Below are 16,061 nucleotides of genomic sequence, written 5' to 3'. Positions count from 1 at the left end.
ACTCAGGCAGAACTGGGGTATACTTCTGTGGTGGCTGCTGGGAACTGTCCCCCAGTTGCCATGGTGGTTCAGTCCAGCTTGGCTTTTCACAGCACAACTGGGAGACAGGACACAGAGCAGCACCGACTTCCCCCTCCCCCAGCCCCCTATGCTTGTGCGCCATGCTGGGTTTTGTAGGAGATGCAAGACGGGCACATCAGAGTCCTCTGGCCACAATCTTACCACCGACAGAACTTACCAATAGATGGTGTTGTGACCAACAGTTTCCAAGAGCCCTCAATGCATGGCTACTGGCCCTGACATTCACATTTGCTGTCCTCCAGATGGGATCTGAGGAAAGTCATTTCTTCCAGCTTCCCTAAAATCCTTCTCAGAGAGCCAAGGACCTCTCCTTTCGTGGGTCTGAAACATCTCAGGGTTCCATGAGTGGCAACTGGCTTCTCTCTCTAAGAGCTCTTTGGCCTGACACGGAATAAAAGTACCCAGCATCACCAATTCTCCCACCTCTCTTCCTCCCTCTCTTCCTCTCTACTTTCTTCCTTCTCACATTCCCTCCCTCTCTCCCTCACCCACTGTTCCTTTCTTCCTCCTTACTTTTTGAAAAAAAATGTGCTTTCCGCCCCCACCCCCATGGCCATATTTACATTCCTCTGTTATTAAATGTTAGGGAATTTTTACATTGCAGAAACTTACCTTAAACCCCTCCTCTTTCCTGATTCCAGGCCATCCCCACCAAAATGTCTAGCTCTGAAATTACACACTATATATTATCTTGTATCAGATGATAGTTTACACATATAATTCTATCATATTTGTTTGAATATAAATTAATGGTATATCTTCTTTTGCAATCTCATTGGTTTTGACTATTTGATGTTCAGGGAATTATCTGTCTGGCAGAACTGAAATTAGTGTGGTTGATGTGTTGCAGCCCAGGAGGTTACTATTCAAATGCTCCCTGTGGTAGAGACAGTAGGTGCTCACCAAATAGCTATGTGCTCCTACATCTCCCAGCTCCTGGGGCCATATGGCTAGTTCTGGCCAACGCATTGTGAGTGACATGTGTTCCTTTCAGATTGAAGCAGTTAAGAACTGTTGTGCCTCCTTCAAGCCTTTCTTCTCTTGCCCCAGCAACTTCGAATAGTGTAGCTACAAGGAGGCTGCTCTTCCCACAGTGGACTTTATGTGGGCAGGAAGTAAACTTTTGTTGTGTCAAGCCATTGAGATGTTTAGGTTTGTTTGTTGCAGCAGCAGACATTAACTACTCTGACTAATAGAGTTCCTGAACTCTAGTCTCTGCAACACAGTAGGCATGCAAGAGATATTTGTTAAATACATGATTGGATGAACAAATGAATCTGTTCCAGGCAGGAGGAGGACCAGGTCATTTTCTATATATGGAGCCATAATAACAAAAAATTTATAGTACAAAAATGATTTACTGTCCTTTTTGGGGAAGACCTTAACCTGTTTTTAGTTCAATGGCTTGCATAAACACTTAAAATGAACTATTCGTACTATTTAATTCAACTTAGTTTATCAACCCTTTGCTAAATACTCACTCTACCAGGCCCTTTTCTGGGAAATGGGGAAATAATTCTTATCCGGCTGAAGGGAAACACCACATAGAAGCTGAATGACACAAATGTACAAATAACCAAGTTAGTAAGCTAAAGTTCAGACTCAAACAGAGCTCCCTTAGCAAAACTGTCCTAATTTCCTCCCCTCCTAACTCTTCCTACTGAATAACCACTTTCTTCCTGGTGCTCCAAACACTTGTGTCAAAGCCCCATGACATGTGTTGCCTTTGCTTTGATATTCACACACATGCCTGTCCCCTCTGCTGGAATTTACGGTGCCGACAAGGCCAGTTTTGTGTTGTGTACTCTTTGTAGTTATGCAATAAATGCTTCTCAGATTTGAGAGCAGTGTCATGAGGGGTGAATATGCTCAATGCTATGAGAATGCTCTGGGTTTGGTACAGAGACTTGTGGAATCTTTATTCAATTTGGGGGCTTGAGGAGGTTTGGAGGAAGATTTGTGAGAGGACAGTTGGGGTGGTGGAGGGGGGAATTCAGGGGAGCAGGAGCAATGGATGTCCAGGACCAAGTCCAAGGTATACTGAAAGGACAGAAGAAACAGGATGGGGGAGTAAGAGACTGCCAAGGAAGGTAGGTGAGGGGTTAGGAAGGCTTGGTGTCAGGCTGTTATGTGTGCACCTAGTTAAGCTGGGAATGGGGAACCGTGGAAGTTGTTTGGGTTTTGAAATGTCTAAGGAGATGAGAACTGAGAACTAGGAGTTGGTGACTGAAATACTCCCCTTCATCCTCTGCTATGGTCAAAAAAGCAAACATTCTATAGAGATGAAGGATAGAAACCAGACTGAGAAAGGTTAAGGGTGAGAGGTAGTGGAAAAACTTAGTCTTTTAATTTGGTTTGTCAGTGACCCAGGAGAGAGACAGAACTTGACAATGATCAGGATCAACAGATTTCCCCAGAAAGGAGGCCATATGCATAAGTGAGGAGAAGAGATGAAAGAGGCAAGGACGAGAGGGGCTGACCAACAGGGCATGATCCCAGACAGGTGGCATGAGGCCTTCAGAGCCCTGCTGGGGAGGTTGACCTTAGCAGGAGAGGTTGACTTTAGCAGGAAAGCAGGGAAGATAATCTTGTTCCGTCAAGGGGGAGAGGTGGAGCTATTCTGAGAGGGTGTCATGGAGATAAGATCCGTTGACAGAATAGGAGTGACAAGTCCTATGTGGACGCAATGGGGTTTGTCCATTTAGGAGAGTGGGAATATTCAGGAGCCCCATGTATGGAAACTGTGATACACAGTGAGCAAGAGATTGATAATATGTAGTGGGGCCCTGGGGAGAGGTTATTGAACATGAAGTCATAAGACATCATGCCTTAATTTTGAATATGAGGACAATATTTTTTCTTTATATGATAGTTAAAATTAGACATAACTAGCAACTCAACACTCCGTGTGGCATTTCCTGTATCTCACCTCTCCCCTCCCACTACAGCATAATCCCTCCTCAGTCTGGTTCTCTTTCTTTTGGCCAGGTTCTACCTCTCTTGCTTCCCTAAGCAGGTCTTTCCCCGGAGTCAGTGATCCTGTTGGTCCTGCAATAAGTGGCTTCCAAAAAATGGAATAAATAATCAAATTCTTCTACTCTGACACCCATCTTCTATTTCTTTCTGAAAATGAACTTGGATTAGTTGAATTGCTTTTCAGTTGAATTCAATTCAGTTTCAAGGGCTCTACAGCCTCTTCACAATTTCTTGCAAATTTATTTCCATCTACTTGTTTATAAAAGGTATTTGTTTCAGAGAGGCAAAACCTAACATTGTTCTCCTTTCTCCATCACACTCACATCTTGGCCACCCGTTAGAGGCACTAATTAGCTAGAGCTATTATTTTCTTGTTTGCATTTTAAAAATACAAATAGAGCTCCCATATTATTCAGAATGCAAAGTTGCTATGATGCATATTTGAAGTAATTATCTGTATTAAAAGCAGGGGTTTAATTTATTTCATCTTTAGGGGTGAAAGGATGTCACATTTGTAATTATATTTATATTCTGACATAATATAATTATAATTCTGTAATTATATTTTGATATACATTGATTTTTAGGACAGTATACAAGATATTCTTAATACAAATGCAGCAAAAGGATATTTATAATTTAATGGCAATATTCTTTTTGGCACCCACAGAGACTCCAACTTTGAAAAATTTAATTGAAATGGAAAGAAAATTAAATTAGCTCTCAATAAACTTTTCCAGATATAACAAAATACTCAGCATCCTGCTTCCCTGCTCCCATGTATGTGCAGGCAGGAGCAAGCCACATGCACGTAATGCACACAATTTATTTTCTCCTTGAGAAACACAAGTTTATTCCAGGTATCATGAACATACCCTTACAATAGACCCATTCTTCTTGAGGCCTGCTTCCTCACTAGCGATTCCTTCGCCTTGAGTATTAGCCCTCCCATTTTCTCCTGTATGACTGTTGCCCTATTTGACACGAACCAGCTTCTCCTTTTATTCACACCTTTCATTCTGAGCCAGAGCTGCCAGGGTCCTCACCCAGAGGTGGGAGTGGGGCTCAACGCAAACGCCCCCTTCTCTGCTCACCTGGTTCACCTGGCCCTACCCCGGGGTGCATGGTGCCTACCTGGAAGGCCCAGGATGGTGAAATAGGGCCTGCATTCGGTGAAGCCTGAACTCTGCCTCACGCAGCTCCTCCAGAGCCCTTCGTACTGGAACACGGAGGTGACGGGGTTGTCGTACAGGTCCTGGGTGCTCCACATGTCCATCCCGGTGGCCGCGATGCAGCCGGCCAGCCCCAGGATGGACAGGAGGAACGCCACCACTTGGCATGTGGTGGTGGACATGATCCTGGCCGCCCTCCCTGCCGCCTGCGAGAAGCTGCCGCCCTCCTGCTGCCGAAGGTGTGCAGCTAACGCGCTCCTGAGGGGAGCTCTTCTAATCAGATGGTTTCCCTAGGCTCTCAGTATTTGCTCACAGTGTTTTCCTTAGATAGCTCAGTTTCGCTCCTGGTTCAAGGGCATTATTTTTACATTTGTTAGAGAAGTGGGCCCAAGAGGCACTTGTCTGCTCTCCGTAGGCCGGGTGGGTTCAGCGCAGAGCCATGCCAGGGAGCAGAAGGACTCCCTGCTCCGGGCCAGACCGGCCTCCCTCCAGCTCTGGCTCCTCCGGAGAGCGCCGCCATCTGGAGAAAAGGCTGACGTGTCCCCACCACGGGGAACGTGACTGCAGACCACTTTGGCTGACCTCGCTTAAGATGGCCCTGGGAAGCACCCACCGTGCTCTGTCTTAAACCAGACTTTTCACATTTTCTCCTCACAACTCATGAACGACTTTTTTCACTTACATCTTTCCATTTTGATCTTACAGAAATGGGTAGGGCAGGCACTATTATCCCCATTTTTTTGGGGTGAGTCAAGAAAAGTACAGAAAAGTTAAGGGACTTATCCCAGTGCCTGGAACCACAGATACTCTAAAAACGGCAGGGATGGGGCTCCCACCTCAGCTTCCAGTCCAGCGCTCTTTCTCTGTTTCCATATGGAGCAGCAGGGGCAGGCAAAATTGTCCCCACTTTTGAGAACACGAAGCCAAATCCTAGATCTATGCTCTTGGTCCATAAGCATTGGAACTGGGATGAGAGGAAGCCAGGGACCCCGTTGATTTCCATGTCATGCTTTCACTCGTGCCACAAGAACCACATGAGGACTCTGTGGCTGACACAGAAGGTCCCACAAAGGCCAGAGGAGGGACCAGGGTTAGCTGGGCTGAAGTCCTTGGCCTGGTCACGGAGAGGCTTAGGATCTGCTCCTGACGCTGCCCCTAACTTGTCGTGTGCTGGGCAGGTTGGGGGCAAACTCCTAAGCCCTTGTAGGTCACAGGTTCTTCATCCACAACATGTGAGATCTAAACTAGAACACTCCAGAGCCTTTTCAGATCTCATACACTATCTTCTACATTTTGCAGAAAAGTTTTCACTAGAATTGGTCAAAATATTAGGAATTGTATAATCACAGTAGAGAGACTTGGCTGAAGACATCGGGTGTTGTGTTTTGTCTATACAACTAAATTTTGCTAGAGAATTGGTTGACAGATGTGGGGGCCAGGTATGTCTGGCCTCTGAATCCAGAGACTTTTTAAAAATTTTTTGAGATGGAGTCTCACTCTGTTGCCCAGACTGGAGTGCAGTGTTGTCATCGGGGTCACCGCAACTTCTGCCTCCTGGGTTCAAGCAATTCTCATGCCTCAGCCTCCAGAGTATTTGGAACTATACATGCATACCACCACACCCGGCTAATTTTTATGTTTTTAGTAGAGACAGGGTTTCACCATGTCGCTTACGCTGGGCTTGAATTCCTGAGCTCAAGTGATCTGCTTATCTTGGCTTCCCAAAGTGCTGGGATTACAGGCGTGACTCACTGTGCCTGGCTTCCAGATATATTTTGTTTTTATTTATTTATTTATTTATTTTGAGAGGGAGTCTCACTTTGTCACCCAGGCTGGAGTGCAGTGGCGCAGTCTTGGCTCACTGCAACCTCCACCTCCTGGGTTCAAGCGATTCTCCTGCCTCAGCCTCCTGACTAGCTGAGATTACAGGCGCCTGCCACCACACCCAGCTAATTTTTGTATTTTAGTAGAGACGGGGTTTCACCATGTTGGTCAGGCTGGTCTCGAACTCCTGACCTCAAATGATCTGCCTGCCTCGGCCTCCCAAAGTGCCAGGATTGCAGGCGTGAGCCACTGTGCCCGGCCCTCCAGAGACATTTTAATGAGACTCTCCAAAATCTGGACCTCAAGGCCCTGAAACATACACATACATACACACACACACACACACACACACACACACACACCCACACCCACACCCACATACGTACTCCAATCTTTAACCTTTATAGGTCTTTACAGGTTCTCCAGGAAATGAGCCTCTGTGTCTGGACATTTTGTTATCTTGGGTGCACCCAACCACCGCTCCCACTGCATTATTCCCAGCAAACACAGAGAGCAAATAGGGAAGAACTACCCCTAATTTGAATGGAGGCAACACTCCCCTTCACTGCACACCTTACTTTAGGTTCTGTGATCAGTGTTTCTAGGGAGTGAAGCATGAGCCAGAAAGCCTAAAATAAGAGGGTAAGCAACAGTTACATGATCTACAGTGAAGGAATGTTGATGGCTGTGTGTCCCTTGAGTTGTTACAAGGCCAATTCTAAAAGGAGGGAAGGGGACAGTTAGAAGTGACACTGGTTTCTGCTGGTGGGCATAGATTGACCAATTAGGTTGAAAACTGTTGTTGGAATAATTCAGGAATGATTCTACCACTGTTTCCATAGACAGAGTCTATCTTACTTTTATTTCAACCAACAGGCAGGCTTTTTAATCCTCATTTTAAAAATTTATTTCATTTAAAAAAATTTATTTTACTTTAAGTTCTAGGATACATGGGCAGAACGTGCAGGTTTGTTACATAGGTATACATGTGCCATGGTGGTTTGCTGCACCTATTGACCCATCATCTAGGTTCCCTCCCCTCACCCCCCCAACCCCTGACAGGCCCCAGTATATGTTGTTCCCCTCCCTGTGTACATGGGTTCTCATTGTTCAGCTCCCACTTATGAGTGAGAACATGTAGTGTATAGTTTTCTGTTCCTGTGTTAGTTTGCTGAGGATGATGGCTTCTAGCTTCATCCATGTTCCTGCAAAGGATATGATCTCATTCCTTTTTATGGCTGCATAGTATTCTATGGTGTATATGTACCACATATTCTTTATCCAGTCTATCACTGATGGGCATTTGGGTTGGTTCCACATCTCTGCTATTATAAATAGTGCTGCAATAAACATATGTGTGCATGTGCTTTTATAGTAGAATCGTTTATATTCCTTTGGGTATATACCCAGTAATGGGATTGCTAGGTCAAATTGTATCCTTTTATTCTTAAAAAGCTCTATTGGTTTGATTTTCAGATGTTCAACTTATGACATTTGTCTAACCCTCCCCCGACAATACATATACATGTGGTAGAATACCACCAAAAACAGATTGAAGATGGAAAAATAAAAAAATTTTTGATTAAAGTTATCTATTTTTCATCTATGGCAAGTCCTCCCCCAGTTTCCCTATGCAAATGTTTTCATGCAGAGTTTCAAAATAGGGAAAAATGTTATTCAGATAATAAGGAATTAAATTTTCTTTCTTGGCTGAAATGGTGACAGTGACACTTTTTTGAAAATAGAAAAAGTTAATTTTAAAGGGTAAACTAAGACTATCTCTACCTAGGCAGAATACTGAATGAGAAGAGGGAAACTGTAAATCTACACACTTCTTCTGTGTGAAATAAATACTGATGTGTTTTAAAACACCTGGAGGATAGGATTTTTCACTTCCTGGTAAGTTTTCTGGGCTCTGAGCAGACTACTGTTTTAGCCGTATCTGCCAAAAAATGAATGGGGGTCTGCAGAGGAAAATATGACTTTCTCATTTATGGCAATAGGCTTTATTGAAACATATCAATGTATCTCTACCAGATAAGTCCGGGTCTGATTCTGTTTAACAATAATGGGGTTGGTAAACTTTGTTTAATCACCTTTAAAATGGAGCTAAATTTTTGCTGACTTCCTAGGGGAAATCATCCCTGCATTCAGGTTTAAATACAGCCCTGGCAGTGTCATTTCAGGTTGTAAGTTTCCAAGAGCTTATATTATTTTACTGACATTGGAGAAAACATTTCCACCACTTTTTATAACACTGTCTATGGTAATTAGGCAAAAATGGTGGCATAAATAACAATAGAAAATATTATAGCTAGGAATTAGGAAGAAATAAAATGAATATACTAGTGAGAAAAATAATTGACACATCTATTAATTTTTTCTTCAAAAATATTACCACATATGTCCCTAATTTTTAATTTCACCTTTTGGTGTTCATAATAGAAAATTTGGAGAGAATTTGAACAAATTGCTCACAATTTTAAACCCTAGACAAAATATTTGGCATACTTCCTTCTTATCAATTATCTGTATGTATTTTTTTACATAATTAGAGGATAATATAGTTTGATGTTTTGCTCTTTTCACTTAATTGTATTAGTTTCACCAAAGCTCTTGTAAACATCATTTAATATGAGTGTGTTAGTATTTCATTATATAGAAGTGCTATTATTCACTTATTTTTATATAGTTAGATTGTACCTTCCCCCATTTTTTTGAATAAAAGGCAATGTTATGATGAACATCTTACATATAACTCTTTGTCAGCATTTCTGATGACTCTTTTAGGATAGATTCCTAGGAGTGAAATTAAGTTGTCAAAAACTGTGAAGTTTTAAAAAATCTTTTTTTTATACACAACCATATTGCTTTCTGTGAATTTTATCCTAACAGCAGTGTTTGAAAGTTCTTATCTCTTTACATTCTAGTCTACATTGTGAATTTGGTAAGTTATATATGTATATGATTACTTGTTTTAACTTGCATCTCTTTAATTACTGAGTTTGAGCCTTTTTGAAAAAAATGAATATGAGTTCATGTCCTTTGCAGGGACATGGATGAAGCTAGAAAAAACCATTCTCAGCAAACTAACACAGGAGCAGAAAACCAAACACCGCATGTTCTCACTCATAAGTGGGAGTTGAACAATGAGAACATATGGGCACAGGGAGGGGAACATCACACACCTGGGCCTGTTAGGGGGGTGGGTGGCAAGGGGAGGGATAGCATTAGGAGAAATACCTAATGTAGATGGTTAATGGGTGCAGCAAACCACTATGGCACATGTATACCTATGTAACAAACCTGCACGTTCTGCACATGTATCCCAGAACTTAAAGTATAATAATAATAAAAAAATTCATCATCAAAAATAGAAAAGAAAAAAAACAAAAAACCCAACAAGTTTGTATGAAGCATTTGATTTTTGTTCTTTTCTTGAATTGTCAGTTTGTATTCCTTCCTCATTGATTTACTAGAATTTTAGCACTTTTTCTATCAGTTTATCTGAGCTATGTATTTGTTAAGGATTTTAATACATTGCTGTAATTACTAAAAACATCTTTTCCCATTGATTATTTGCTTTTAAATTCCATTCATGATTTAGGAAAAAAACATATAATGTATTTTATTTTATGTGCTTCCTGGTGCCTGGTACATAAAGTATGCTCAATAAATATTTGTTGAATGATGTAGTCAAATAAATTTACTTTTTCTTTGTGTTTTCCTCCACTATTTCTATGCTTAGAGAATAATTTCCATTTAGGATATAGTTATTCTAGAATTACTTTATAATTTTAAAATATTTAAAATTATCTTATATTTTTAAATATTTAATTAATCTAGGATTTATTTTGGTATATTTGTTAGTTATACTGTAATTACTCTTTCCTTCAAAAAAAGCTAGTCAATAACTTCTGCAACATTAACTAAATAAACTTCCTTTTTCTTCATTGCTTTGTAAAACCTCCTCTATCTTGTATTCAACTCACATATATGTCTTTCTGATTTTAGATTTTGTTCCATTAATCTGTTTGTCCATCCTTATGCCAAAGCATACTTTTAACTTTCAGAGCTTTAAAATTTGGTTGAATATCTGGCAACGTTAGCCCATCACTTTATTATACTTAAAAAAAAAACTTTCGTTTTTTTGTCTGCTTCTTCTTATACTTAGACACTTTGTCAAGTTCCCATGGGGAAACTCTTGCCAGTATTTTGATAAGAATTCTTGTAAAGGAGAAGAGCTGAGGCTCTGAAGAATGCCTGTATGGTCTGAATCTTCATCCTGCCATTTACTACCACAGTGCCATTAGGCAAATATTTTAACCTCTTTGTGACTGTTTCCTCACCTATAAAATGGAGATAATACTACTACTTACTTCATAGGGTAGTTGCAAAGATTAAAATATGTATAGGTAATTTATCTAAAATTTCTTTTTTTTGAGACAGAGTCTCACTCTGTTGCAGTGGTGCAATCTTGGCCCACTGCAACCTCCACCTCCTGGGTTCAAGTGATTCTCTTGCCTCAGCCTCCTGAGTAGCTGGGACTACAGGCGTGCACCACCACACCTGGCTAATTTTTTTGTATTTTTAGTAGAGACAGGGTTTCACCATGTTGGTCAGGCTGGTCTCGAACTCCTGACTTCAAATGATTCCCCTGCCTTGGCCTTCCAAAGTGCTGGGATTATAGGTGTGAGTCACCGCGCCTGGCCTAAACTTTTATAATTATGTAAGTTATGTATATTAATACAGGCATATATTAATTTCTTTAAAATTTTTTTTTATTATTCCTGTCTCTCCAGCTAAATCAGAGCAGGCATATGTTAATTTCTCAAAACAATGCCTGGCACATAGCAAGGTCTTAATAAATTCTATTATTATTATCGTTACACATTAATTAGGGACAAATTTACATTTTAATAATAGCCCCATCTAGAAGCCTGTATTATATATTTCCACGAAATCTTTAAACAATTTCTTAGTAAAACTTTTTCATTTTGATTTTGCCAAATATTTAAGCATATTATTCTTAAGCGTTTAACGTATCTCATTGTACTGTGCACTCCACCTGCCCTAGCCCATATCACATATAAGCAGAACTAAGTGCTTTTAATTTTCTTAACATAGTACACTCTCTCATGCCACTGTGATTTTCCAAGATGATGGTCTCTCTTTCTGGAAAACTCTTTGCCTCTTTATCTTCTTGGGTAATTCATATCTGTTGTTATTAACTCAGTGCAGCTGTCATTCCTTTTGGAAGCCTTCCCTTTCTTCACGGTCTGCACCCTGTACCAGACATGACACTTACTACAATTTATTGCTGTGGTTCTTAACCAGGGATGATTTGCCCCTTAGAGGACATTTGGCAATGCATGGAGCCACTTTTGGTTGCCATAACTGGTGTGGGTGTGTATTGATGCTACTCTTATCTGGTGGGTAGAGGCCAGAGATGCCTTTAAATGTTCTACAGTATACAGGAGAGGCTCCCACAGAAAAGAATTATATGGCCCACAATGTCAATAGGGCTGAGGTTGAGACTGTTTACTGTATGTCTGTCTTCCTAGATTCATGAGCCCTTTGACACCTATATTCCCTATGTGCAGACAGCCTGGGACATAGTAGGTGTTCAGTAAATGTTTGTTGAATGAATAAATATTTCTTCTAATGCCACAATTTGTATGTTGTTGTTTATTTCCTTATTATTTCCATGTGTGTTAAAGGACCAAAGACCTTTGCTTTTTGTTCCTTGATCTCTCCAAGAAGGGACTTTGTCTAAACCCAATCAGCCCAGAAAAGGTTGACTACTGGTTATGGGCCTAGTGAAATGACTTTGCCCAGGAAGGTGACCACCAGTTTTATGCCTAGGGTTTCTCTGGAAGATTTGGTTTTGTCTGTCTTCTTCCCTCTGAGCCTAAGTGTCTGTGTTTCCATCCTCAGGGTATGTTAACTTCTCAATGGAAATTTAAAAATTCCATACTTTCATTTCAATGGAAATGAGAAACAAATTAAAACAAGAATGTTACAGATCCTTTGGCTGGCTACTTATGGATTATGTTTATGTTGGTGTTTATGATCGTATTTGCACCAGAGGACAGCCAAATGACATCCTCAACTGCTAATGAACAGAGTCATGTAGATTAAACAGAAAACAGAATTGGGGGAACTCCAAACTCAAATGCCTGCACACTGGCGGTCAGTACATTAGCATCACCTGCAAGCATTTCACAGGCCTGTCTTTGGTCAGACCTGATTGCAACAATTATTGGCAGTAAATACACACCAAACAACTTTTTTTTTCCGTCTAATTCTAGAAATAAGTGGGTTAAGATAGCCATTCGAACTGGATTTCAGGAGCACCACAATACAATCTTTCCTTAAACAAGGAAGACCATTGCAGAGAACTACCAAGTCGTAGACACCTCACTACCCCAGACATCAGAGAATGCTTCGCTGAGAGGGTGGTGGCTAAGTGTGAGGCATGATTACTTTAAAGTTAATATTATTTTGTAAAACAGTTCTATGTGAATAGAGAATCTATGTCATTAATATCAAGGTTGAACACTAAAACAGGTGAAATAAAAAAAAAATCCACTTGTTTGAGGTTGTATCTTTGTCCTGTCTCACCCCAAATGAAAATGAACATTATCTCTCACACTCAGTTACATTTTAAATTTGGGCTTATTAGTTTTTTAGTTTTATGTATCTTACATTTGCAAATGTGGTTTCTGTACTTGTATAAGACATATGCATAAGGAATTTAAGTCTATTGTTATACTTGTATATATTAAAATAACATTAAAGTAAGTATACTTTAGATCAACCTTGATGGTATGCAAGAATTTTTTCTCTTAAAAGGGATTCTATAATCTATATTCTCTTTGAAAAATACTTCTATAAACTATTAAATAGTCAAAGAGTTTTATTTTGCACACACACATGCGCACACACGTTTTAAGAGAAGGCATAACAGGTAGATTCAATCTGGTTCGTTTTTAGATCTTTGAGCCTGAGCGAATCACCTTGCTCCTCTGAGCCTCCATCTCCCTATCTCTCCAGCATAAGAATGGGGGAATGTTGCTGGGCGCGGTGGCTCACGCCTGTAATCCCAGCACTTTGGGAGGCCAAGGCAGGCGGATCATGAGGTCAGGAGATCGAGACCATCCTGGCTAACACAGTGAAACCCTGTCTCTACTAAAAATATGAAAAAAAAAAAAAAAAAAAAAAAAAAAAAGAATGGGGGGATGTTGACAGCTGTTGTTAGTCCAGGACCTCATTCAAGGAGAATTCTATATGGGCCTGCAGCATCAGACTTAGGCAAGAGATGAGGACAGGAAGGTGCTTCCACACTGGGAATTTCTACTTGGGTCAGGAGAGATTTCTGCTTTGTGTTTAGGGCTCCCTATTAGGGCTGCAAGCCAGGGCTTAGGTGCGGACAGGACAGGGTTTTAGCTCTGGCTACATCTGCAAGTGTCCTTGGGCAAGTTACTCAGAATCAGTTTTCTTGTCTCAAAAATGATAATTGTAGTACCAAACTAACAAAGTGGCTGTAGAGATTATACAAAATATTGTAAGGCAGTTGCCTACTCAAGTGCTAGTGCATGATTTGTCATGGTTATTTTCCCTTTGTGAAGCAGAATGAAGCCCTCAGATATCACTGCAGGTGCTGTGTGTGGCATGAGGTCAGCCATAGGCTGATTCTCCCCGCTATGGCCTGTAACTGCATCGACCCAGGTCCTAGCCACTGGGCAGGTTTTGGGCACTTCGTATCTGCAGTGAGGGAGAATCTCAGTGGCAAATGGTTAGACCAAGAGCTAAGGAGGGGTCAGCAGGACATGGGAACGTGGAAGAGGTTCACCTTCCTTCTGGTACCTAGTGGAGGGAGACCTCACTGACCAGCTGCCAGTAACCCACCGATCCGGCTCACGTTCCGCTGTTTATACCCAGTCCCTCCTTCTCACTTTGGTTCTACTGCCTTTGCCTTTGACTGTCCTACTGATTCAATCTCTTTAGCATCTTCTTGCCAGATTAATATCCTTGAAATACCACAATCCCAAACCAACCAACCAACCAACCAACCAACCAACCAACCTCTCAATGGCTTCCAAACACCTTAGCCTGGCACCCATTGCTCTCCATAATCGTCCCCACATAAACCTTCTTCTCCAGCCAAGGTCATTCTCTCATTGCCCCTGAGTAAGACTTGGGCGGTGGCCCCCTCATGGCTTTGCCCATGCTGTTTTTCCTTTCTGTATTGCTGCCATCTCCAAATCTTAACTCCTTTTCACAAGACACTTGTGGTTTTTCTACCTTGATGGAGTCTTGCAGTTTCACCCTCTTCTCCTGCCACACTGGCCCTCTGTCTCCCTCACTTGGCATATTGTCATATCCAGCCTGGTGCACTCTTTTATATTTTTGGGAATGGTAGGCCCACAGATTCCCGAGGTTATAGGAAGCTCTCCGTAAATAAGTGTTGAATGTATAAAAGAATAAATCACCGTATGATTCAAGTCTTCTGTTGTTACCTTTTTTGTGTGTCTAAGTCTTGACCGTGCAGTCAAATGGCAAATTCCTGGAGGAGAAAGCCCCATATTTTCCATTTCTGATCCTGTTTACATTGCCCCCCTTAGATCAATGCCCCTCTCAAGACTTCAATATGTATTTATGAAAGAAACAAATAAGCAAAAATAAAAACGACAAATTTATTCATTGTCTTTCTTATCTGAGTGAAAGACATTTTTAACATTCTCTACTCTTGTGACTTGAATGTTTCTTCTAGTTAAAATGACCAATCTACTAAGCAAATAAACACAATCCTTGTGTATTGAATATGCCAATCCCTAGAAGGGGGCACGGCAGCCTGCAATACCTTTCCCTGCATGGCAGCGCCCATTTGCCACAGCAGAAGCCCGTGTGCAGAGAGCGCCCTGAGTCTGGTTCCTTGTCGCCAATATTTTCTGGAGATCGGGAACCTGGAGCCCCAGTGCAGGGGCCCATCTGACGTCCCAGGGAAACACAGCCACCTAGTTCTTTTTCTCTGCCTTCTTCTTCTGCCCGATTTCTATTGCTGTTGCTTACTTAGGTGTCCCTGGAAGCTGAGGTCAGGCACAAGGAGGCCTGAAGATGGAACTCTGTTCAGGAGATAGGCAGTCCCCAACTCAGTGAGGGGGAATCCCGGGGCTGAAGGAACAAAGTGGCCGAAGTCTGGGCCTCCTGAGTCCTGTTCCTATGGGTGATTGAGACTATGCCATTGCTCACATAGGAGTTATTGAAAAAATAAGTTCCTCTGGGAGAATTGGGCACCATCCAGTTAGGGGAACAGGAGCTCAGACAGCTCCAGAAACTTCCTCTCCCTAAGGTTCCCGTCCTCCTATTCCACCCTGGTGCAGGTGGCTGTTGCCCCTGTCAAACATGAATCGCAGTTCCTCCCTCCTCAGCAGTCCCTGTCGTGGTGCCCAGACAGAGGCTGCAGTTTCCTCTCCACCTCCAATCTCTCCCTCCAGCCAGCCAGACACCTGGCCCTTACCTGGCAGCCCCAGCAGGGTGAAGTAGCCCCGGCACTCGGTGAAGCCAGAGCTCTCTCGGACACAGGAGCGCCACAGCCCCTGGTAGTTGAAAACAGCTGTTACGGGGTTGTTGTACAAGTCTTGGGTGCTCCACTGGTCCATGCAGGTGGCAGCAATGATGCCCGCAATCCCAATCAGTGAAACCACGAACCCCAAGCCCTGACAGGCAGTCACGGCCATGGTGGCGCACAGTGTCGACACAGAGCCACACGACAAGTGGACAGCGCAATTCTGAGACTGCCGAGTGTAGGGATGGAGTTTTCTCTGAGAGGCTGGTGTACACGTCAGGAACAGACCATGTAATGGAGGCGGTTACTCACCAGTGCCACCTGGGCTTGCCCTACTCCTTTATCTATTGAAGTGAGATAATTCCCACAATATGGTACCAAGAGTCATTTGTTTTCCGCCATATGTACACTCTACTCACTGTTTACCTTTTGAGGGA

At 42.1% G+C, this 16,061-nt stretch overlaps 1 protein-coding gene across 2 annotated transcripts in view; it reads right to left on the bottom strand.

The window, feature by feature from the left end:
• CLDN18 (claudin 18) overlaps positions 1-15,849 on the bottom strand; it is a 34,600-nt gene extending 18,751 nt beyond the window's left edge. Inside the window, exon 1 of one of the 2 annotated variants that reach the window (XM_004037716.5) lies at positions 15,577-15,849. In XM_004037716.5, coding sequence (XP_004037764.2) covers positions 15,577-15,796 — 220 coding nt within the window. In that variant the 5' untranslated portion in view covers positions 15,797-15,849. Of the gene's footprint in view, positions 1-4,191; positions 4,705-15,576 lie in introns of those variants that run through there. The other variant, XM_004037717.5, reaches the window with a different exon arrangement.
• Positions 15,850-16,061: the final 212 nt, after the last annotated feature.

This window comes from Gorilla gorilla, chromosome 2, assembly GCF_029281585.2.
Source record: "Gorilla gorilla gorilla isolate KB3781 chromosome 2, NHGRI_mGorGor1-v2.1_pri, whole genome shotgun sequence".
Lineage (NCBI taxonomy): Eukaryota > Metazoa > Chordata > Mammalia > Primates > Hominidae > Gorilla > Gorilla gorilla.
Note: the sequence above shows the minus strand (reverse complement) of the source record. Positions and strands in the feature narration are given on the sequence as shown.